We start from the raw sequence: 25,988 nt of genomic DNA on the forward strand, positions 1-25,988 counted from the left end.
GCAACTATTATCGATTGGTGTTCCTGTCAATGGAGCAAGTGAAGACAAGAATTATCTTCCCAGGGATGTGATGCTCATCATGGGAGTATGAACTTAGCACCACGATCAGCATCTTATTCAAGGGTCTCATTTTCAAAGGAACCAGAATCGTCACAGAGGCTTGCACTCATGTTAAAAGACAAGAACATACTTAAAGTGTAAAAAATTCTTGTTGCCTAATGGAGTGAAATTCTGTTCTAATTGTGCATGGGTTTCAGAAAGAGAAATGTTGACAGTTCATTGTGTCGTGCTCTTTTTTTTTTTTTTTTACCTTGTACTCTTGTCCAGATTTGCTCTGCAGGGTTGACGATACATTTAGACAGATGGATTGAATCTTTCGGAAAAGGCCTGGTTTGGAGCCATGTTGGACTACTCCCTCTATTTTTAATGCCAGTTGCTGGTTATTTTGAACCACAATGGGCTCAGTAGGGTTACGTGGAGAGGGTGATAGGGCAAGCTGAAATAGACAATGTTTATGTTTATTAACTGATGTTTTTCAGAAGAAAACAAAACATAATACTACCACAAATTAACTAGAACAAGATGCAAGTAGAAGAGAAGAAAGCAAGCACAGTACTGCAAGAAGTATTAGACAAGAGAAGGGCATTAGGCACCCATTCTATTATCAGTGCATTTGCTATGTGAGTAATGCCCTATTTAAAAGAAACAAGAGATTCCAATTAGTAAAAATCTCACCCGATTTTTCATTAGATCTGCCATTACATCACTTCAGCCCTGGTTCACTTTGATGACAGCCTGCCATAAACTATGGGGAGGAAAGGTAGAAGGATATGGGGGGGGGGTTTGACAGGAACCAGAAGTGCCAACCAGAGGTAACAATTGAACGATCCAAGGACACAGGCATGAGAATGGAATGCAAACGCCTACCTAAGGGGCACCAAACTTTAGAACTGTTACCAAAAGAACTAATTTCAGCCTCATTGGACACCAACATGATGACCAGGTGGGAGGGCCTGGGTGAAGGGAAAAATATCGGCTTTATGTGGGAATTCTCAGATCTGACTTTGCTTTGGCTGTAACCAATTGGCATTAGTAAAAGTATATCTTTCACTACAAATGGAGTTCTTTTATAAATGCTCTATCTGGGACAGGTCTGACATTTAACCAAATTTCAATAAATCTATTATTCTGAATATTATCTCAGCCTACACGGATATGGGAAATAATAAGATCTGTAATCTAGCATGGCTGAGAAGTGCCGAGTTGGAGAGATCGCAATATTTCACATTACAGCTTCCAAAAATTATATAATCTATTTCATGAATATTTTGCTGTACATCCATTCAGAAACCATTGTTTATACGGAAAGTGTACTCTAATATGAGACAGAAAAGTATCTAGGACATTCAACTTGGCTGAGATAGGGAAGAGAACGATCCTTCTATTAAATTTAACATTCTCCCCACCCCAATTCTGCCAATTTAAAAAATATTTTTGTAGAAAGTGAGAATTTTGGTAAAAGTATATAAAGCAAATAGATTCAAATTTCTGTTTCCATAAGTAAAGTATATAATTATATCTTGTGTTAAGGGTAATCTGGGTTCACAACCAAGGTTGTGGACTGTTCAGCAGAGTACCCTACACATGAAAACGACTGAGACTGGTTGTATACAATAACAGTCACTTGCAGACAAACTAGGGTTTGATATTCCTTTACTTTTAGGGAAAAGGCAAAGTCATAGTCCAAAAACAATCCAGGTCATACACATATAAAGCCAGTCAGGGATGTTACAAATATCAAGTCTTCTTACCAACGTAGACTTGCACAACAAACAAGGTCTTCTTTCAGTTTGGCAAACACAGTTCAATTCACAACAGTCAGTATCTTGAGGAATCAGTAACTAGCCACGATCAAGCAACGATCATAAAGCTCAAATATATAGTTGCAGCATGTCATCAGGTTACAATGCTGTAGCGTCCCTATAGATTCCCCACAAGTCATAATTTAGTAGTCCTTTTATACACTGGTTACAGAGCTCAACCAATCAGGATGCTTGCAATGATGCAGCACAGCCTTAAAGCAATATCATGTGCCTTTATACAAACATACATAGTTAGTTTATATATTGCCTGGCCAACTAGTTAGGCAAATAACAATTTCTTGACATCTTGCCCTAATTTTTTACAGCTCAAGGCAGAATACATAATGCTCCGGCCTTCTCTTTTTGCCACAAAAACAACCCTATAATATGGGTTGGACTGAGGCAAATAACAATTTCTTGACATCTTGCCCTAATTTTTTACAGCTCAAGGCAGAATACATAATGCTCTGGCCTTCTCTTTTTGCCACAAAAACAACCCTATAATATGGGTTGGACTGAGACCAAAGTCACTCAGCTATCTTTCATAGCTGAGGAACAACTAGAACTCATGATTTCCTAATCCAGCACTTTCACCATTACTCCATCTTGATTATCCCTCTCCCCTTTTTTGGCATAGAGAACATATACCGTATATACTCGAATATAAGCCGATCCGAGTATAAGCCGAGGTCCCCAATTTTACCCCAAAAAACTGGGGTAAACTGGGGACTCGAGTATAAGCCGAGGGAGGGAAATGAGGCAGCTACCGGTCAGGGAAAGCCTCCCTCCCTCAGCCGAGAAGGCTGGCGGCTCCCCCGCCCCGCCCTCTCACTGCACCGGCAGGGCTTCCCCGCGCTAATGCAAAAGCCCGCCAAGTTTGCACCATCCGGTATAATGTGAAAAAAAGAAGAAAAAAAAAACTTGAGTATAAGCCGTATATACTCGAGTATAAGCCGAGGGGACGTTTTTCAGCACAAAAAACGTGCTGAAAAACTCGGCTTATACTCGAGTATATACGGTAATCTTAAAACAGATAAGCAACACAAACCTATCAACTTCTGTGCAGTGAGCAACACAAAATGAAGTAAATCAACTGCTTTCTTCACACCCTTTCAAGAACTTTATGACATCGACATGGAAATCGCATGTGAATAGATTTTTTCCATAGTACATTAGTGTTGAATCATTTAAAACCCCAACATTACAAAGATGGTCAACTGATGGACCTCTTATCACCTAATCTCCATCAAATAGGCCTTCATGTGTGTGAAATCTGACCTATGCATATTTGAAGCTTTAAATATTAAGTGCAGCTTTATGGAATAAAGCAGGGAGGCAGCCAGACTACTGCTCATGCTTTGTATAAAAAGTACCTCAAGGCTCTCAACTGAATGAAATACCTGTGCTCTTAAACATGACTCTTATAGCATTGTACACGGTTTTAAGTAAGCTTCCTCAGTTGTCAAAAGCCCTTAGGTTTTGATTCCGATAATCTTAAGTAAACGCACTCCAAGCAAATCTAAACAGACATGAACTCAACTGTTATTGACATAATCAACCGATTACCTGAAAGAGACCTCAAGATTTCCCTACTTTCTCTAAAGAGTAACTTTTGTGCTTGCAACTGTGCTCTGGAATTATTTTCTTGAAAGATTTATCAGATAAACCTTTGAACAAGATGCAGCATGGTGGGAAGAGCTATTCATTTGACGGAATCAATTTGAGGAAAATTCTGAATTTTTCAGCACACTACTGGATTAATTTATTTTGCATAATCTTCTCCACCTATGCAATGATTTATTTTAATTTTGGTTCTTTTTACAGTACTGAAATATTTATGCCTAACTATCATGCTATTGCCTTTCAGAGAAAGCAACATAATGCAAACACATAAAATGAATAGGAAGTCAAACCAATTAATAAATAAAGGGATAAAGAAAAAGAAATGGAAACATGACTAAAATTAGAGCACATAAATGCTATTCACTATATCTCTCTTATTTCCTATTATTGCAAACTCTCATTATTTCTACCACATCCATATACTGTTTCATCAATCCATCAATTCTACCCAACTTTCTCAATCCTCCTTTTCCTCTCAAATCATACAATTTTCCTTCATGTTATTTCCTTTGTAAATTGATCTTGTTCATTCTCTCTACATAACCGTACCAACTCAATTTGCTATTTTCATATTGGTCACTTGCTTTTATATTCCATTTATATTCATTCCTCATCTATACATTCTTGTTTTATCTCTATTTTACCACATATATTTCCAAGTAACTCATTCTAGTGCATTCAACCTTTTTTGTAACCTTCAAATAAATACAAACATAAGAGAATGTGTCTTTTGCCTGCCAAACTAATTGACCACCCAACCTTATTCTCCACTTTGATTAACAATGAGAGGTATGCAGGAGTTGCTACGAGCCAGGAAGTTAGCCTAGAACCTTCTACATTTTGCCATTTACTATTGAGTTTATCTACTGCATAAATTAAAGCAGTATGTAAAATGTATTGTAAATATTCCCAAACCAAACACGACACCGATGGTTTACACATACTTTTATGGGAATGAAAGATATTTCTTAGGTCTGCTTGTAGTGAAACATTTTGAATTCATGGGCAGTTGCTTCTAAAACCATCACTAAAACATTCCTAAAGTCTCATCCTCTGTGTACACCAATCCATATGCCAGTGACCTATTTATTGAAACTGTAGCAGAGCACAACATGAAATATTTCTTTGGGAAGGCAAATAATCTTGCTTTTGGGTCTGCTGGCTGCTCATTTTCCTTAACCATCCTAACGAGACCTGTACACATTTCTCTCTCTACATATGCAAGCATCAGAGGTACCACAAAATTTAGAAAGAGTACTGAAGTGTAGCATTTAAAGTGGATGTTAGCATTTACTTATTTGCTAGTACACCTTTCATTTAGGAGAAAGATTGCCCTCTTTCTCAATAGAAATAACATACAAAAGTGAAATCACACAGAGCAATATTTCATTGTATAATCTTGAGAAAATGCAGCACAGAAAGTAAGCAGAGCATGACTTCAGGAATTCTTTCCAAACCTTTGACACAATGGCCATATGTTTGTGTTTTATGTGTGCCCTGGGAGGCAAGGGCTGCATACTGCATATGCTGTGCTCTGGGTCGTATGACCCAAACAGAGGAGATGCTGCTTAGAACAGAGCAGCTGCCAAGATTCTACACTGATGGCCAACTGTTCCTTCCACAAGAATACACTGTGGGAATTTTTCAACATTTTTTCCTCATAGCCCCTGGCCTGATCTGGCCCCATTTACAATATCAATCACTCTTTTGCCAGTTTCTCCCACACACCCATTTGGCTCTCTTTGGTTCAATATTCAAAGTGGTATTTTGTTGAGAGACAAGATCTAACCCCAGATACTTTCTATGCAATCTCATGTTGGATTGGGAAAAAAATTTAATACATAAATACTTCTTTTGCATTCAACATCAAACATTTTTTGAAAGATATGCTCTCTCTGTGACAAAATTACAGGGTGACTAAGGTCTCTACCGAATGTGGAGAACAAGCATGCATTGACATTAGATAATAATTGGAAAACATTTTTGCCTATATTGTGTCCTGTTGCTCTCCATCAATGAATGATTGCCTTTAATGTATGATCCATTTATAGAGAACATATTTGTCTAGTAGCATGATTATTTTATAAGCAGGATATATGGTTAATAGACTAGAGGCATCTGACGCCATCTTATACCAAATGGATAATCAATAAAGCAACCATTAATATGAAACAGCAAAATAAAGCAGTAAAAGAGACCACAAGAATTTAAAAGATCAACACAACTATTAGAAACTGTCAAGCTTCCAAAAGATTGTATAGCAGACAGAAATCAAAATCATCTGAGAAATTGTGCCAGAAACTGGGTACTCAAGGGGAAGGAAGGAAGGAAGGAAGGAAGGAAGGAAGGAAGGAAGGAAGGAAGGAAATGATCCAACATCCAATAGTAATTCTGTCATTCTTAATTATACAGCAGTCACTACTATGTTCCATCATTTCTTTCTGCGCATCTACTTTCTACTCTATCTCCTTCCTTCACCATAATTTTCCAGCCATCATCGGCTTGGCATGACAAAAACCCAGAGAGAACCAGGATAATTTTCCAGTTTGGAGGAAGCAGAAATACAACCCTACTAACGCCTTGCTTTTTTTCTGTTCGGCAGTGAGACTGATTAGCCTTCTGAAATTGTTTTCCGTTAAAAATTGCTACTTATTCTATGGACTAAATTGTGAATATTATATTTTGCATAGGCTTCGTTCAGTCTTTCTCTGCTGATTATTACCAGAGTTAAAAAAAAAAAGTAGGGCAACCCCTCTACTTAAAAAAGAACAAATCAGTGAGATGACCTAGACCTGAGATACTCATTCAAGCTAAAGAAATCAAATTGCAAAGTGCTACATTGCTCTATTTATGTAAGATAGTTTTATCTTATTTTATTTCTCCATATATAGTTTTTCAAATAAAAAAAATACAATAAAATGCATTAGCAAGTTAACGGAAGCGGCAAAACGAAAACATCCCCAACATCAATATATTAAAAAAGCACTACTTGCTTCAAAAGAAATATCTTTATTTGCTAGAAAATGTCTATGTCCATTAAGCCACAAGGCAAACAATGAATTGTAACTGAGGATCTTCATAAAACTGTCTTATAACACAAAACAGAACACACACTGATTTAATATTATTTTTTAAATCAAAATTTTACTTCGGATATGAATTCTAGTTCAAATATTTCATTAAATTTCTAATCTAACATCTTTCATAAATCAGAGCTTAGGCAGCAATTAGTTGTCCCCACCTCACTCCAGCCACTTCTGCCAGCCTGCTTGTCTAGGAGTTATAAATAACATTTCTGCCCCCAAACTGCAATTACACCTAAATGCAAATATAGCTTACCTTAATGCTAGTTGATTGTAGCTTCTGAAAAAAATACCTCTGAAATGACAAGGGAACTTTCAGCAAGGCAATGACTGCACTGCACAAACAAGCTGTATGCTAGAACAAAATAATGGCAAGACCGATCAGAATTATTTATTTTACAAAAGGAATATGAAATATCATGAACAAACTCTGGGCGTTAGTACTTCAGTTCTTAGTGCTTCGGAACCCTAGACACAACATGCTATTGATCCAAAAAGCTCCAGAGATAGGAAACTGGAATTGGAAGAAATCTGGAAGAAAATCTGCCAATCCTAAGAACACCCTTGTCCCTATACTGAACTGGGCACACAAGAGAATATCTGATGTTGACAGTCAGCATCAATTTGGTGCTTATCTTGATTTATTCTAATAATCTTCCGATTAGCAAAATTATTTCCTTGCTTGGCTGGAAGCTTATAGGAACTGAAGTCTGAAGCATGTCAGCAAAGCCTGCACTCATGCACTCATTTTCAACAAAAGTGGCTAGTAAGATATGGACCTGAACTGAGACTAACCGTGTTGGGTCAGATCAAAAGTCTAAGTAATCCAGTATCCTGTTTGGTCAATCTGATGTCTTTAGGAAGTATTCAAACAAATATTGAGATAATTGTCCTCTTTCCTGCTGTTCAGGTGTTATTGTAATTTCAGTTTTTCTTCAGAAGTCAATGCTCTTTTCCATGAACATAAAAATTCAAATCCACCTGCACAACAGTCAAAAAACCCCCCAAAATATATGCTAACTTTTCCAAGGGATCAAATAAAAATGGCTTGAAGAACATCTAAAATCTTGATTTTGTTCCAAGTACGAAAAATAGAGTAAACTCAATGCAACATTGATTGTTTGCCACTTTGTTTTTGGAACAAGTATAAATGGCACTAGTATTCATAGATGATTGAGCCAATAAAAGAAATACTAGACTGGTTAAAAGCCGTGCTGAAACCCAATCAGTATTACTGAATAACACAAAGATAGAACAATTATATAAGGTCTCTGGCATGCTCTACAACTAAACCTTTTACACAATGTCCATCATAGCATGAGAGCTTGAAGTATACTTTAAAAATTCAAGTTCTGGAAAATGAAATAAAATTAGGCAGCAAAGAGAAGCAGTCTCATTCCTACTTTTCTATTGAAGAATGTTTTGATTAAATATAGGTAAATACACGTAAAAAATCATATTTAGCTTTTCAGTTTGAGGATTCTGTTCTCTTATCTCAGGTCAAAAGCTAGAGTGTTTTTCATATAATGAATGATATTACTTGCCATGTAGGATACTGGTGTATATTTTCGGTTCAGGGCTTCCACTTCTTCTAACACATGGCCAAAGACAGACATCATTCTCCTTTCATATTCACTTGCAGCATGGGCCAATCCAGCAGAGCCATATTCCTGAAAGCTGTTTAAAAAGGTAGATATTCGGGGTGTAGTTATTTTATCTTTCCTGCAGAACACTTTGTGTACAGGCAGTCTTCAACTTACAACAGTTCATTTAGTAATTGTTCAAAGTTACAGCAGCACTGAGTGACTTATGACTATTTTTCATACAACTGTTGCAGCTATCCTCATGGTCATGTTATCAAAATTAAGACGCTTGGCAATTGGCAGGTATTTATCACGGTTGCAGTGCCCAAGGGTCATGTGATCACTTTTTGCAAATTTCTGACAAGCAAAGTCAATGGGGAAGCCAGAATCACTTAACAGTGATCCACTTAACAACTGTGGCAAGAAGTCATACAATGGGGCAAAATTCACTAAAGAACTGTCTCACTTAACAACAGAAATTGTAGCTCAATTGTGGTTGTAAGTTGAGGACACCTGTATTTACACATATTTGAAGCAACCTAGTTGAAAAGGTTAACAGAATAAGGAATAGAAATTATATTACTTATGCAAAATTAAACACAGAAAACGTAATATACCAACCATTCCTGGTTCGTTTCTTGTATTCTTTTCAATATTGGACACATTATGTTGTTTAAATCTTCATAATAGTTTTCTTTTTCACAGTTAACATCTCATTTTCCTGAATATTTAAAATTCTCCAAACCATCTGGGGTATATCTCCAAGTCCAGCCTTTTAAATAATGAATTTAATAACTGGTGACTGCTCTCAACAAACCCAGATTTTAGGCTAAGCACTAGATTCATATGGATTGATGATGAAATCTAATAGGACTAAATCAGTGCTGAATGCAATGTCTCAAATGCACTCCAGAACCTTTTCTAATATTGCACAGGAAATATGCAAATGCTCACTAGCAGAAAATAATGGGAAAAGCACTTTCTGAACCAGGACATTAGAGCTGTGTTTCTCAACCCTGACAAATTTATCACATGTGAGGTTCAGTTCCCAGAATTCCCCAGTTGCTAAGGTTCAGAAAGACTACACTAAACTAGAGATAGGCTGCTCTTTAGATTCAAGCTAAAAAATTACTTGTATATGTATGACTTTGGAAAAAAATAAGGGTAATGTCCATTCTAAAGCACCTGCGCGGTTTTAGATCAAAGTTCAGCACATCCCCAGAAGAAATATTCATGTAAGACAGTGTATTTGATGTCCTAGACTGAAGGGGGCAATAAGCTGACATTTATTAACCACTCAAGAGAGTGCTGTAAAGCATTGTGGAGCGATATATAAGTCTAAGTGCTATTGCTGCATTGCTTTCATAAAGAGTTCCAAGAAGCAGCTGTTGAGTGCTCTTTTACAGAAACTTAGTATAGCTTTTATTTTATAACAGAACTGCTCACATGAACCTTCCCCAACCTGCTTTTTCCAGATATCCTGGACTTTAGCTTCCATAATGTCCAGCCAACATATGGAGGGAACATGAATATTAGTGAAAAGATTAGCAAATAAAAGAAAGACAAAAGCAATCTGAATTAGGTATACCTTGCAGATTCGGGATCTAAGATCAGAGCTTCAATTGCATGTGATATTAATAAGCAACTTTGCTGCTGCCTGAAGTAACGTTAAAGAATATTAACAAAGAAAAGTTGCAACATACATTTTATATTATCTTACGGATATAAAAGGATTTGAATAATGATGGGAAACTGGCATTTGTTACACGTGCAAGACATATCCTATAGGATTGAAAAGTCAGTCTATTTATTTGAATGAGACACAAGTATTCTTATAACCTGAGGACATTTTTCTCTTGTAACAGTGCAACAAAACCCCGAAGAAGTTGGAAATTGGTGATACAAGACATAAAAGGCCTGAATGAACAGTTCACAGGATATGGCTAGCAGCCCAGGGCAGACATATGTGCAAGCAAAAGAGATCTATGCACAGTTGGAAGTTCATTTGTAGCAGCAGTTCCCATTGCCAAAAAAATAAATGAAGCAAATAAGAGTCTTAAATAACAAAGTGGAAGAAATGGGGAGAGTCCTGCTTTCCCAAAGCAAAATTAAACATATAATACTGCCTTTAAAAAAAAATATTACAGTATTTCCAACTGGGATAACAGAAAGCATATTTTGTATACACAAAATTGCCTTCTCAATTATTTGCATATGTAGCTAGAGGATAAAGAAACAAATCTCAGAACTAGAAAAGAAATACCCGGGGCTTGTGATGTAGGGTAGAGATAAAATGAAGGGGGGAAAAACCCCTTTAGAATAGTTCCACTTCAGACATTACAATGGAACATTCTGAGTCTTCCATGTTTTGACTGAATCATGTTCAAAACGCTATTGAGTATTCATGCATAAGGTACAATGGGGAGCTCCCTCTCGCTCTCTTACTTTTTGTCCTGGGGCTACAACAGTACTGGTAGCTATACTATGTTGTCTATCAACTTATGTGCAGAAAAACTACCTAGAAGGTGACTTTTTAAAATAACTTCAACATTTAAAAAAATATCCAGTCAAACAATGACAACTTTTTCAGATTCTCATGCAACTGAGCCAGGAAATGAAGCAAACAACAATAATAATGGATTCACCTTAACACAACTGCAATTTGCCCGTAACCTATGCTTCAGAACATAGCAACAGCAGTTCTGTTAACGGGCAATTCCAAGGCCCAATTTTTCACTTGGTAACTTGTCAACAAACACCCCAACATATAAATGAAGAAAGCAGGGTGGTTTTTATATTTGGAAATTGGAAGAAACCATATGTACACTGTTTGAAGTACAGGTACAAAATACATTTTTGCATTCAGCAACTTATCTCAAAAAGAAAGCATGATTCACATAGAAGATATAGCAAAAGCAGTGTGGCATTATTATCTGTAAACTATTAACTTTCTAATATCAGTAAAGGAATTTGTGTCTCAAGTTTTAATGGCTTTTGTACTCTCCAACCTTTGGAGAAATGAGAACAATATGGAACGGAATGTCTTGTTTTGCTCCCAGCTCAGAACACAGCTCTGAAGCATATAGTATTTTGTTCCAAAGGTGCTTTTTTCAAGAGGCAACTGGACTTTTTGGTTTTTCTTTGAAGACATTTCAGGAGAGCTGAAGAAGCTTCTTGGATGAGAAGCGAAACATCTTCAAAGGAAAACCAGAAAGTCCAGTTGCCTCTTGAAAAAAGCACCTTTGGGACAACCATGACCTGGATGACTGAGAATCTCCATAGATACAGAGTATTTTGTTCTTGGGCAAAGAAGACACTTGATTTCAGAATCCTACTTATGATAATCAAATACAATCACTGATAAGAAGAAAATATGGGATGGGCTATATCAAATGGGACAGAGCTTAAATTTTAAATTAAATTAAAAGGCATACTTTCAGTGATGAATTCTGGCAGGCCAACCGTAATTATGATCTGTTTTTAACTTTAAAAATGAAGTTGTATGTGCAAACTGTTAAGTATCTAAGAATTGCCTGCACAAATTTACTTCTACCTAAGCTCCCATAATAGATTCAAGGGAGCCTCTTTGGGGGAAAAATATCCAAGCTCTGGTTGTTTAAGCAGCAAGATAATCAAATTCAAACAAGAATGGCTTCCATACATACAATATATTATAAAGCAAGGCAAAGCAAATCCAAGCACTTACAGTAGGGTTTTAAGGGGTTAAATGTTTATAAACATTGCAAATTGATCAGGGTACAGTGAAGATTAAGTTTTAAGTATAGTGAAGTTAAGACACCAAATACCTGTCTACATTTTTCAAGCACCTCTCTTTGTTCTTTCCTTTCAGTATTCATAAATAACAATACAATAGAGGCTCTAGTATTAAATTCCAAGATTTAAACTTTTTTTTCACATTATAAGAAGCAGGATACAGTTCCACATTTCTCAGAGTTTCAGAGTCTGCATCAAAAGAAGACTGATAGAGATCACTGTATCTTGCCGCAAGGTTTCTGAATTCTTCCATGGAGAGTTTCATCTGCAGTAGTACAGAGTGGAAGCAAAACAAAAAGAAGCAACAAAAAAGACACTGGTCATGATTGAACATAATACATAGAGAATTCAAAGCTAAGAGTATTATATTGGCCTGTCCTTTTTCCTATGCTTATCTATTGCTTATATTCACTTCAATTATCATAGCATCCCTACACCAAGCCCATCTACTCTTGGATCAAAGGCCAGTCTCTGCTGCAGAGACTCCTAAACGCTATCCTAAAATTCTTTCTGTACTTGGCTCTAGTTCTCTCTTATAGCTCCCTAAAAAATGAAGCAAGATGAAATTATTGACAGCAGGATCAGACTCAAATCTCAATTCATGCTTCTTCCTGTGGCTGAAAGTACCTTACTTTGCTGAAAGTAGCATTTGCCTTGTCCCCTTGTTCTGCTGTTAGCTTGCATGTAAGTTTTTCTCTTTGCTACAGACCCCACATGTTGCTTTTCTATTTCACATGTCTCCTCCCCTCATTTCCGATGAATAAATAGAAGGAACAGGACTTTTCGTATTATAGAACAGTCTGCTCTGGGAGACCTGCTAAGCTACATGCATTATGGCCTTTAAAATAAGTTAGATGGAAACCAATGCACTCTACTGATTCCTGGTATCCAAGAATTGACAATTTTCTGATAATTTGCTTGTTTCAATGCCCTAATATTTCAGTGATATGTTAATACATACTGTATATGTAAAACTGTATTATTAGGAATATTGCAGGGATCCAATGTCTTTGAACATAAAATAGTTATTGATTTAAAATATCAGTATACTACTTTCCAGTAAATTCCAAAACAGTTTAATAATTTGCTATATGTAACACCTATTTTTGATTCCATTCAACTTGAAAAATTAAACAAAATTAGATTACACAACTGACAAACAAAATTAGATCACAAAACTGTAATGTTTTGGAGTGTTTTAAGAAATTAACTGCCAAAGACATCCTGAGATGGCTAGCATTAACTTGCCTTCTACAGAAAAATGTACAAAGAGGGAAGAAATATTTTGTGGGAGTTCTCCAAATGGACCTACCTAGTGGCAATGAGGGAAGCGAGACGTTGCTACGTCTCCTCCCTCACTGCGTCGGCAGATAACCGCCCGGCCGCCCTGTTTCGGGTAGCTCGCTCTCTCCTTCAACAGGGAGAGCGGGATGACCCGTTGCAGGGACGTGCTGAGGAGTTTAGTGGTTATCTATACGACAAAATCGTTCAGCTTCGGGACGGTCTGGACCAAAATTGGGTAGATCCGGGTGGGATGTCTGAGAGCCGTCTTGTTGAGACTGTTTGGGATGAGTTTGACCCTGTGGCTCCCGAGGACATGGACAGGTTACTGGGTAGGTTGAATGCCACCACATGTTTACTGGACCCGTGTCCCTCCTGGTTGGTGCTGGCCGCACAGGATGTGACATGAGGCTGGCTCCAGGGGCTTACAAATGCTTCTTTGCAGGAGGGGGTCTTTCCGGCCGCCTTGAAAGAGGCGGTGGTGAGGCCTCTCCTCAAGAAGCCTTCCCTGGACCCAGCTGTGTTAGGTAATTATCGTCCGGTCTCCAACCTTCGCTTCGCGGCGAAGGTTGTAGAGAGTGTGGTGGCATGTCAGCTACCTCAGTACCTGGAGGAAACCATCTATCTAGACCCGTTCCAGTCCGGTTTCCGACCCGGTTACAGCACTGAGACGGCTTTGGTCACGTTGGTGGATGATCTCTGGAGGGTCAGGGCCAGGGGTTGTTCCTCTGCCTTGATCCTATTAGACCTCTCAGCGGCTTTTGATACCATCAACCATGGTATCCTGCTGCACCGGTTGGAGGGATTGGGAGTGGGAGGCACCGTTTATCGGTGGTTCTCCTCCTATCTCTCCGATCGGTCGCAGACGGTGTTGACGAGGGGGCAGAGGTCGGCCCCGAGGCGCCTCACTTGTGGGGTGCCTCAGGGGTCGATTCTCTCGCCCCTCTTGTTCAACATCTACATGAAGCCGCTGGGTGAGATCATCAGTGGTTTCGGTGTGAGGTACCAGCTGTACGCTGATGACACCCAGCTGTACTTTTCCACACCGGACCACCCCAGCGAAGCTATCGAGGTGCTGTCCCGGTGTCTGGAAGCCGTACGGGTCTGGATGGGGAGAAACAGGCTCAAGCTCAATCCCTCCAAGACGGAGTGGCTGTGGATGCCGGCATCCCGGTACAGTCAGCTGCAGCCTCGGCTGACTGTTGGGGGCGAGTCATTGGCCCCAATGGAGAGGGTACGCAACTTGGGCGTTCTCCTGGATGGACGGCTGTCTTTCGAAGATCATCTGACGGCCGTCTCCAGGAGAGCTTTTTACCAGGTTCGCCTGGTCCGCCAGTTGCGCCCCTTTCTAGACCGGGATGCCTTATGCACGGTCACTCATGCTCTCGTGACATCTCGTCTGGACTACTGCAATGCTCTCTACATGGGGATCCCCTTGAGGAGCACCCGGAGACTCCAGGTAGTTCAGAATGCGGCTGCGCGGGTGATAGAGGGAGCCTCTTGTGGCTCCCATGTAACACCTCTCCTGCGCAGACTGCACTGGCTACCTGTGGTTTTCCGGGTGCGCTTCAAGGTTTTGGTAATGATCTTTAAAGCGCTCCATGGCATAGGGCCGGGTTGCTTACGGGACCGTCTGCTGCCACCGAATGCCTCCCACCGACCCGTGTGCTCCCACAGGGAGGGACTCCTCAGGGTGCCGTCAGCTAGGCAGTGCCGACTGGCGACGCCCAGGGGAAGGGCCTTTTCTGTGGGGGCTCCCACCCTCTGGAACGAGCTTCCCCCAGGACTTCGTCAACTTCCTGACCTTCGGACCTTCCGCCGTGAGCTTAAGACACATCTATTTATTTGCGCAGGACTGGACTAGATTCTTAAATTTTAATTGTTTAAATTTTAGATTTGGTTTTAACTTGGGGTTTTATTATTTATGTCTATTTTAAATATTCGGCCTATTTAATAAGTTTTTTAGATTAATGTTTTACTGTGTATATTTATATTGTTTTTAGATGGCTGTACACCGCCCTGAGTCCCTAGGGAGATAGGGCGGTATAAAAATATGAATAAATAAATAAATAAAATAAATAAATAAATGTTGGACCTGTATTTGACAAGGTCATGCTTTTTATGGAGGTCATTCCCATTTCCATTTAAAGGGGACTATCCAGCAAGATTTCATTAAAAAGATCTTTAAGTGGTGGTGGAAGTAAAATCTAGTCTGAAATAATAATGCCTCAATAAAAATATGAGAGCCCTTTTCACATACCGCAAGAAATGCGCCACAGAAAACAACCATCAGTTTTCTGCTCTCAAAAGCATTGGATATAGAATATTGACCATAAGTTACAAGAAGGCAGATCTCAGTTGACATTAAGAAAAAATTTGCAAAGGACAGGAATTTTATTACAGAGCTACTATAACTCTTAGGGGACATCTGTCTTAGATTCCCTTTTTTCACGATCAATTTCTATGACTGAAGAGAAGGTGATGAAGACTCAATGAGTGGTGAAACTGGCAGTTACAGATTTGGAGAATGCAATTGTGTGAAAGACCTTTATGGTGCTAGAAATGGATTGGAAAAGTGACAGGCTTTTATCCCTATTTTTCATTTTGCCTTGGTCAGAATGAGGCAAAGCAGGCCTCACAGAACATCTTAAATCCTCAATGTGTCACTTCTTCAGTACTAATAATGACAGCACAGAGATTTAAAAAGTATCTGTGGGCAGTGGAACATTTATTTATTATTAGAGTGATATCTACCCATCTTGTAAATGTAACTCCTGATTAAAAAATATGGAAGCCACCATACAATTTGTGGGACATGGTAGGAAGCTTAGAGAAAGATAAGTGTGTCAAATCAGACCTGGTCAATAAAGAATTCTATTCTGTTCTGTTCTGTTCTGTTCTGTTCTGTTCTGTTCTATTCTATTCTATTCTATTCTATTCTGAAGTTACAACCACTTTGATTGATTAAGGCTTGCTCCAACCCAGTGGCTCAAAAATTAAAAAGACAATTACGACAAGTCTCTTCAGTAAATAAGTAGCAATGCTTAGGTAACTAGTATAGTACTTTCAGCAAAGAAGAACACTGTTAGCATAAACTACAGGAAGAAAAATTGTTCCTGTAATACTGCCACTTGGGAAGGGGACTCTTGGAGCCATAAGGCCAAAGATCAGGCAACTGCATTGGGAGGACACATTTTCCTTATAAATCACTCAAGGAACCTGAAGAAGAATTGAGAGAAAAATATGAAAAATAACACAAGAACAATTTATTTTAACAACCATGGTAACCCTTTTGTGGTCTAAAATAAATTTTAAGGGGTTTAGTGGGAACTATGGCTAGTGATGTGATACTTGTGGGGGTAAAGTTCCCACCAAACAAAGGTAATCCTCATTTAGTAACTACAAATGAGACTGGCAACTTGCTTGTTAAGCAGTTGCTATGTAAAACTGCACTAACTTCAGCTTTCCTTCGCCCTACATAACTTTAAAGGTAGCAAATGTGAGGATTGGTCATAAAGTTATTTTTTCATCACTATTATAACTAAAAACAGCCATTAAACGGAGACTACCTGCAATTTCTCTAGACTCTAGAAGGTTCACGTGAGTAATCACAGAGAAACATTACAAAAAGTATGTTCACACAATAACAATGCAGGTAGATCAGGTCACTTGCCTGGTTGGAAATACGACCACATCGCTGGAGATCACTGCCTGAAGTCATGGCAATTGTTGTGGCAATGGCAGGTGGGGGACTAGTCTTCAGGCTATTACAGGTGCAAATGAGCTGAGAGAAAGCTTGGAGAAGGTCAATGCGTAGTTTAACAAACCCACACTGGAAGCTCAAAGGGTTAAGTGGTGTGCTGGCAGCCTGGGAGGGGAAAAAATAACTATCAGGTAAAGGCATAACTTGGAGATTCATAATCTGAGACCAAAGTAAGCAAGTTCATAAATAATAATCTAGTAAATGGTTGGAAATGATTTTCCAAAGAGGAAAGGAGGGCTTGTCTAGATAGTGAGGGATTATTTATTAAAAGCAGCAAACCACTTACACAAATGACTGTGCAGATGGTAGCTTCTGCCTATGTTTTGAGATTGCTGAAATTTGCATTGGGGGTAGTGGACTATATTTAACATATAGATTATCAAACCAATATCATTTGCACAGTGTTCCGATTATGGTGACCTATTATAGTAGTTCTTCACCTACTTCACTGAGCCAATTAAATCATTTTCAGAAGAGACGAAGAGGTGAGGAGGAGGACATGTTTTCCAATAAGAAACGAACAATTAGTGAATATAATATTTCAAGGACAAGGTGCTACAATGGATTACTGTCCTGTTGTTATGAAATGTTATAATACTATGGTTTTGTAATATTCTTAAACTCCAATTACCTAATCTGATTCTTGAATTATCCTTTGAATTCAAGCTAAGGGAGGCAGGATAAAGGAAAAGAAACACAAAAAAAGAAAGAAAATGCCAAGAAGGCACTTGAAAATAACATCTAGGCGTCAGATCAGATGCTTTTTGAGTGATGAACATCTTATCATAACTTTGTTAATTTTAACCACAACACTTTATTTGCCCAGTTTTTAAATATCCTCTTAAAGGGCAGAACCAAAGACACTCCAAATAACCAAGCAAACATTTGTCCAGTGAGAGGAATAATTATATCAGCGATCCCCAACCTTTCTGGCTCCACTGACTAATGGGGGAGGCGGAGGGATGGTTTCACATACACAACCTAGATCCCCCGCATGTTCAGACGAAGCTTCACTTGCCCGCCACTCACACTGTCTGGTCGGGGACCCTGGAATTATATCATCACATTTCTATAGTTTCATCAAATAAAAAGCTATTACAAGGTTAACAAAGACTGAACCTGACACTTGTAAAAGCCTTGATTTTCATATATTCTTTCTATTCAAATTAGTCCATTTTCATAGCATTATGCAATTAAATACATTTTCCGCTCTATATAAACTGTTTCATTTCTGCTTAGCCGAGGTTGACAAATTGCCTTGTTCTGAAGTCAGAAATGACAATTGTACAACACAAGAATGAAGAAATTTAGCTAACCTAGTACCGTATATACTCGAGTATAAGCCGAGTTTTTCAGCACGTTTTTTGTGCTGAAAAACGTCCCCTCGGCTTATACTCGGGTCTATACGGCTTATACTCGAGTTTTTTTGTTTAAGCCCTCGCTTATACTCGAGTATATACGGCTTATACTCGAGTTTTTTTTCTTTTTCACATTTTACCGGACAGCTGGGAAGCCCTGCGGTGCAGTGAGAGGCGGGCGGGGCCGCCAGCCTTCTCAGCTGAGGGAGGGAGGGTTTCCCCAACCGGTAGGTGCCTCATTTCCCACCCTCGGCTTATACTCGAGTCCCCAGTTTACCCCAGTTTTTGGGGTAAAATTGGGGACCTCGGCTTATACTCGGATCGGCTTATATTCGAGTATATACGGTAAGCAAGCCCTTTACCCATTCTTTTCTTTCTATCACACCAAGTGACTTGCTTTGAAGACATACACTTCTATATCCAGAAACTCTACAGAATAAGTATAGACAACCTATGTTTGTAAAAGCTCAAAAGGAAATTCTACAAGTAGTAGTGCTTTACTTACAAGCACTTGTTTAAAAATAATTTGGAGTTATGATAATACTGAAAAAAATGATTTATAACTCATCCTTTAGGTTTTGACAGTCATACCACCCCTATGGTCACGTGATTGCAATTTGGAGGCTTGGTAACTGGCTTGTAGTATTTTAAAATGCCACAATGGCCTATAGTCACACGATTGCAATATGTGATCTTCTCAGCCAGCCTTCAGCAAGCAAAGTCAATGAGGAAAACCAGATTCACTTAAAGACCACATGATTTATTTAAAGACTGTGTGATTCACTTAAAGACTGTGATGATTTGCTTAATGACTGCTGTAAAAATGGTTGTAAAATTGAGCCTGGTCATGTGATGACATTTAACAACTATATCCCTTAGATATCAAAATTCTGGTCCCAATTGTGGTTGTAAGTTGAGGACTACCTGTGACGCTTATATTTATAATATGGATTTCAATATTTAATCATCACATCTGTACCCCATTTTTCTTTCAGGGAAAGAGCCCAGTAAAATTTATTTATTTATTTCATTTATTTCAATTTTTATACCGCCCTTCTCCCGAAGGACTCAGGGCGGTGTACAGCCTAGTAAAAATACAATGTATAAACATTAAAAAGAAGTTAAAAAGAAATATTATAACGTGGCCAAAATTTTTAAAACCATTTAAAATCATAAGACATAAATAACCCAATAAAATATCAATCCAGTCCCGCTTGAATAAATAGGTGCGTTTTCAGCTCACGGCGAAAGGTCCGAAGATCAGGCACTTGACGTAAACCAGGGGGAAGTTCATTCCAGAGCGTAGGAGCTCCAACAGAGAAGGCCCTTCCCCTGGGGGCCGCCAGCCGGCATTGCTTGGCGGACGGCCCTGAGAAGGCCCTCTCTGTGTGAGCGTACGGGTGGGTGGGAGGCAAAAGGTAACAGCAGGCGGTCCCGTAAGTACCAGAATGGGAGTATCAGAGTAAACTTGGGAAGCAAATAATAGGCCCCGCCTCAGAGGTAAGTGAGAATTTGACCACAGGGTTCTCTAATTCCAAATTTGGTGTTCTAATTTACACCAAATTGGCTGATGAGTCACTTTGTGAATGAAGCTTTATAAAGGTATTTTAAACCTCAGCTTCATTTCTTTTCCTCATCTCAGGTTTACAAATGCATCTCAAGATTATGTGGCAAATTCAGCATTTTTGAGATGAATAATTATTCATGCCAAAGTATAATTCAGTTGCAAATCCTCTGCCTCATTAGAATATATGCAGCAGGCACATTAACTTCTCTTTTTAAATGCTTCAGGAATGTGGAATATAGTTGTATTCCTGCAAAAGCCACATTTTTTTAAATTAAAAAAATAAGCTTGTGGGAAAAAGGACCTCTCTTTGCAGAAAGGAACTTTGGCACTTGACTGATTATACCAAGAATCAAAGATTGCTCAAATTGCAGTCAAAAATATTAGTGTTCTGACTCTGCCTCCTCCATACTCACTCTTGGATGAAAAGTTAATGCATGTATCAAAGCAATTCATAGTGTGCTCACACCTACACTCTTACACAGTATTTTGTGGCTGAAATTACTGTGGGAGTAAACTAGCGGCACAATAAATGAAGTTATTGAGAGACTAAACACTCCTCCCTTCCACATTGCCCACACTGCTTGTTCAATGAGGGACAACTCCCGTGAGTTTTCTTCTGCAACAATAAGGAATTTTATTGCTAAAGGTGCAAGATTTTTTTCCCCTGTTCTTTTTTAAACAGTAGATGTACAGTATCTGGCCTTCAGATAATCCAGGCATAGATTACAGTTTACAAGAAGGTTACCAGACTTTCTAGTTTGGCCAGCCTTTGGACTACGGATAAAAAGGAGAACCAGAGAAGCAAAGAAAAGGATGTATCAGACAGGATTTTCACATACACCATTGGAATGCCTCACTAACTGTATTTAGTTCTTCAGAAAGGGAGGAAGCTTATGGGAACAGCTGTCCATGTCTGAGCCTACCAGAGATCTAGGAAATGATTGAATCTCTAGCTCCTAAATAAGAACACACTGAATCACTGCTGAAATCTCAGTTCCAGCCAAAGCTTTTTCTGAACCATGAGATATAAAGCTTCTATTGGTTTTCCAAGGACACAGAAGGCTATAGCTCAAAACAGAAAAAATAAAAGATTGTTACAGGCAGTCCTGGATTTACGATCACAATTGAGCCCAATTTTTCTGTTGCTAAGTGAGACATTTAAGTGAGTGTTGCCCAGGGGTGGGGTCTACTTACCTTTACTACTGGTTTGTATTGTGCCTGCGCGTGTGCTCCACTTGCAAACATTTTTCTGTGCATGTGCAGATCACTTTTGATTCTGTTTGGGTCAGTGGGCGGAGCCTCCTGCCGGTTTTACTACCGGTTCTATAGAACTGGTCCGAACCAGTTTTACAACCTTTCTTGTCACACTTGTTAAGTGAATCACTGCAGTTGATAAGTTAGTAACCCAGCTGTTAAAGTTAGTAACCCAGCTGTTAAATCGAATCTGGCTTCCCCATTGGCTTTCCTTGTCAGAAGGTTTTAAAAGGTGATTGCATGACCTTGGGACCCTGCAACCATCATAAATACAAAGCAGTTGCCAAGCATCTGAATTTTGATCACATGACCATAGGGATGCTGCAAAGGTCCTAACTGCGAAAAAAGGTTATAAGTCATTTTTTTCAGGGCCGTTGTAACTTTGAACGGTCACTAAATGAATTGTTGTAAGCCAAGGACTACTTGTACTTTGACTAACAGTTCTGCAAAAGAAAAAAAAATACTGACCGTTAAAGAAGCTATTCCTTTGTGATAAGATTTTAGTGACTCAGCAATGCAAGAAAGGGCAGAGCTGTAATCGTCCTCTTGCAGCCCGGTTAAGCACTGCTCTGCATGGGAGAACTCCTTCAGACTGTTCAGCCAGAAGTAGAAGTGTTCTGAAGCTACCTGAGTCAGCAGGCTTTGATAAAGCTCTTTGGCCATGCCATGATTGCCCTACAGAGGGTAAATGCAAACAGATGCAATTTGCAGGAAGGCAGCAGAAAATTCTCTATACTTAAATATAGGAGATAGCAATAAACATGTATCTGAAGCAGCCTTGCAATAGATAACACGAGTAAAATCAAATTTGCTGGCAATCTTCCCTTCTGTGCTGTAATAGTGCCTGTGCGCTCTCTCTCTCTCTCTTCCCCCCCAGCCCATCAACAGCTGCCCGAATAGATATACAGCACATGATACTGCACTGTGTTCTCAATAACACCACATAAGTTGCATACAAATAGTTTGATTTGCCAAGAAAATTAATGTTGACTAACTGGCATTTGTTACCAGAATTTAATCTGGCACATTTAAGCCAGAAGAGAAAGAAAAAAAAAGATACATGATGTTGAATAAGGCTTACATTCTCCCCTGAAGGGTGTCTTCATTTTAGATCTGTTCCTGAACCCAGGACTGAAACTGAATGCTAAGATTTCAGTAGAGGTCAAGAGGGAATCTCCCTAGGGAAGATTTAGAGTGCCAGATGTGCCTTTTCCAGGATATATTTTATAAATGTATAATGCATATACAATACATACTGTATACACATACACACACACATACAATTATAAATTTATATTACTTATAGAACTAATAAAGGGGGGGGGGTGAAACTCTAATAATTTTTTTTTAATTTTTTTTTAAAATTTACATTTATATCCCGCCCTTCTCCGAAGACTCAGGGCGGCTTACAATGTATAAGGCAATAGTCTCATTCTATTTGTATATTTACAAAGTCAACTTATTGCCCCCCAACAATCTGGGTCCTCATTTTACCTACCTTATAAAGGATGGAAGGCTGAGTCAACCTTGGGCCTGGTGGGACTTGAACCTGCAATATTGCAGGCAGTTGCTGTTAATAACAGGCTGCATTAGCCTGTTGAGCTACCAGAGGCCCTTGTATAATAATCTGCTCACATCATTGCTTCACACTAATATGTGTGAAGAATATGACTTTCCTGACAAATCAATTCCACTAATTACCAATTTGTTTGCAGCCATCATTAAGATTTGTTAAACGTTGTAAAAAGATGGGATGTAGCTATCTAAAAAAACCCATTTGACTATAGAGGCTTGCTTTAGGTTTGCCATCATTAGAAGTATGGCTGATGGAAATGTGAGATAGAATTGTTCTTCATACTGTAGCTATTCCCAGGCTCTGAAAGTTTCTACCGAGTCTCTTTCAGGCCAGTTCTCCCTTTGCTGCATTCCACCAACAGACAAAGCCAATTTCTATTTAGGTAAAAATTCGTGTATTAAGAAACCTGATTTATAATTATGGACCACATACCATTCTTGAAGCTTGCCTGGCTATCCTATAAGCTGTCCACCCATTTGAATCATTTTCAAGCTGTTGTTTGATAACAGCTTTCACTTCAGAAGATAATGTCTTCTGACTGGCGACGAATATCACAGTAGCAAGAGAAACCTAATGAGAGAGAAAAAGAAGCAAAAGCAAAAAGTTGAATAAAATGTAATCCACATAAGGGCTTGACAGAATGCTGAATTGGATGAACATCAACAATTTGACTACAGATAGCCCTTGACTTAGAACAATTGGGACCGGAACTTTAATTGTTAAGTGAAGCAGTCATTAAGTGAGTTGCACCCAACTTTACAACTTTCTTTGCTGTGGTTAAGTGAATCACAGAGATTGTTAAATGAACCACTTGGTTGTTAAGTGAATATTCCTTGAGCAGTGGGTTGGACTAGAAGATCTCTAAGGTCCCTTCCAACTCTGTTATTTTGTATTCTATAAATATAGTATAATTTTCAAAGTGTGGTCAAACCCAAATCTGAATAAAACTATCATACTGAGAAACACATTAGCATTTTCCATAATGATTCTAATCATTCCTTAAATAATGAGGTATAGGACTATTTTCTCATAATGATAGAATAAAACTTCCTTCCTTTGCACCTGTCAAACATTAGGGCAATTTTCTAACTAAACAAAAATCTCTTGCGATCTCAGGATAGGACTGACTGTAGCAAATGTGCACCCATTTACTTTGTATATACAGGTAGTCTTTGACTTATGGACCAGAATGTGCGTTCACCACAATCATATATCGAGTTGGACCAGGGGTAAAATGCTCCCAGTTTGGACCGGGTCACCTGATCCGGTAGCGATGGCAGCGGGTAGTTCAGAGAACTGGTAGCAAAAATCCCTGCCCCCCTACCCTCACCCATGCCCAGCAGAGCTGTGCAATAATCAGAGGTTTAGGTTTTTTTAACTTTTAAAAGCATTTTTTCTTCGGCTGAAAAATGTTTTTAAAAGTAAAAATAAAAGCCTCTGATGATCGCGTGGTTCAGCTGGGATCACCAGAACCCTTTTAAAAGCTTTTTTTCTACAACCTCTCCGGCCGAAGAGGCTGTTAAAAAATGCTTTTAAAAGATTCTGGCGATCAGGCAACTCAGCTGGGATTGCAGAACCCTTTAAAAGCATTTTTTCTACAACCTCTCCAGCCGAAGAGGCTGTAAAAATGCTTTTAAAAGGCTTTTAAAAGTACAGAAGAGATTGTAGAAAAAATGCTTTTAAAAGAAAAGAAAAGCCTCTGACGATCAGGCAACTCAGCTGGGATCGTCAGAGGAGCCTTTTTCTTCAGCAGAAGAGGTTGTAGAAAAAAATGCTTTTAAAAGTTAAAAAAAAAAAAGGGTGACCATGCCCACCCAGTCACATTACCCCCCCACAAAGCCACGCCCACAGAACCGGTAGTAACAAATTATACATTACACCCCTGAGTTGGACTCAATTTTATGACGAGTTTTATGGTGGTCATTAAATGAGTCCCACAAATCACACCTCCCCAATAGACTTTTTTGCTGGAAATTCATAAAAAAGTTGCATATCACAATCATGTGACAACAGGATGTGCGATTGGTTGTAAATGCAAGCCGATTGCCAAGCACTCAAACTGCAATCACGTGACCACAAGGATTGTGTAATGCTCATATGTGCGAGTTACAGATTTTAAATCACTTTTTTCCAAGGCCATTGTAAATTTGAACTACTATTAAACAACTGTTCATAAATCAAGGACTGCATCTAATGTAACACAGGGGTCCCTAATCCCTGGGCCACGGACCATTATCAGGCCAGACCTATTCACAACTGGAGCATTCGTGTGGGTGGCAGGCTGGCACGCACACACATATGTGCGCATGTCAACCTGCGGTTGAGCTGCGTGTGCATAGGTGCTGGCCCATCACTCACACAGCTTGATTCCCCTCTCCCCTCCCCCAGCTGGGCCGCCAAGCTGCAAGGGTTGGGGACCACTGATATAACACAATTAGTATTTGCTATCCATTCATCCAGTAATGTTCTTTGCAACCTATGTTCATTTTCTACATACTAAACATCAAATTTACGATTGTTCATTTTTAAACACTAAGGTAAAAGTTTCCAAAGAACACAGGAAAGAAAATCAGTTATACATGTTAAAAAATATAGGTATATTTTTAAATCAGGTTCCACAGCACGTTAACAAGAGATTAGAAGAGTCAGCAACAGTGTGAAGTTCTCACACTTTCCACTACATTTGCAAAGGCCAGCCAGGCCAACCATGTAAAATAGGTGCCATCTACTGGGCAGAACAAGGATTGGGAACAGTGATACTGTTGCTTTTTTTTTAATAAAAAGTTATATTGAAATGAGCTTTTATATTTCCATTGTTGGCTCAATGAGAAAGTTCATGTAACTTTTATTTTCTACATAGGTATTGCTTTATTACCTTCATTTTAAAATGCTTTGCAGGGTATTATTTTATTTTAACCATCTTTCTGATTACACTCTTTTGTTTCTCATTTGCAAACACATCCTCAAGATTATTTTCTTTTCTTACACTTTCTCAGATTGATTTTTTTACACTGCTGATCCAGTGGTGAAATCTGAACCGGTTTATTACCGGTTCGCTGGCTGTGCATGCATGCGTAAATGCGCAGTGTGCACCATGCACTAAATGCAAGGTGCCCACACAGTGCACACCAAAAGGAGGCATGGAGTAAGTAGAACAGCGCACCGGGGGGGGGGTAATCAGCTGTGGCTTCTTTTTTACTTTTAAAAGCATTTTTTTTAAACCTATTCAACCTACTGCAGACATAGACAATGTTCCAGGGGTGA

The 25,988-nt window shown here is 38.9% G+C and overlaps 1 protein-coding gene across 4 annotated transcripts in view; it reads right to left on the minus strand.

Moving 5' to 3' along the window:
• The window catches only part of INTS7 (integrator complex subunit 7), a 65,215-nt gene that overhangs the window by 17,489 nt on the left and 21,738 nt on the right, over window positions 1-25,988 (minus strand). For all 4 annotated transcript variants that reach the window (XR_009152961.1, XR_009152960.1, XM_058165342.1 and 1 more), the window contains 8 exons: window positions 23,157-23,294; window positions 21,617-21,823; window positions 16,880-17,074; window positions 12,087-12,190; window positions 9,740-9,808; window positions 8,113-8,245; window positions 6,825-6,923; window positions 311-496 (listed from right to left, as the gene is read on the minus strand). Coding sequence is in view for 2 of the 4 variants with exons in the window: in XM_058165342.1 (XP_058021325.1) it covers window positions 311-496; window positions 6,825-6,923; window positions 8,113-8,245; window positions 9,740-9,808; window positions 12,087-12,190; window positions 16,880-17,074; window positions 21,617-21,823; window positions 23,157-23,294 (1,131 nt within the window). In the remaining 2 variants the exon portion in view is untranslated. The remainder of the gene's footprint in view (window positions 1-310; window positions 497-6,824; window positions 6,924-8,112; window positions 8,246-9,739; window positions 9,809-12,086; window positions 12,191-16,879; window positions 17,075-21,616; window positions 21,824-23,156; window positions 23,295-25,988) is intronic.

The sequence above is a fragment of the Ahaetulla prasina genome, chromosome 1 (genome assembly GCF_028640845.1).
Source record: "Ahaetulla prasina isolate Xishuangbanna chromosome 1, ASM2864084v1, whole genome shotgun sequence".
Lineage (NCBI taxonomy): Eukaryota > Metazoa > Chordata > Lepidosauria > Squamata > Colubridae > Ahaetulla > Ahaetulla prasina.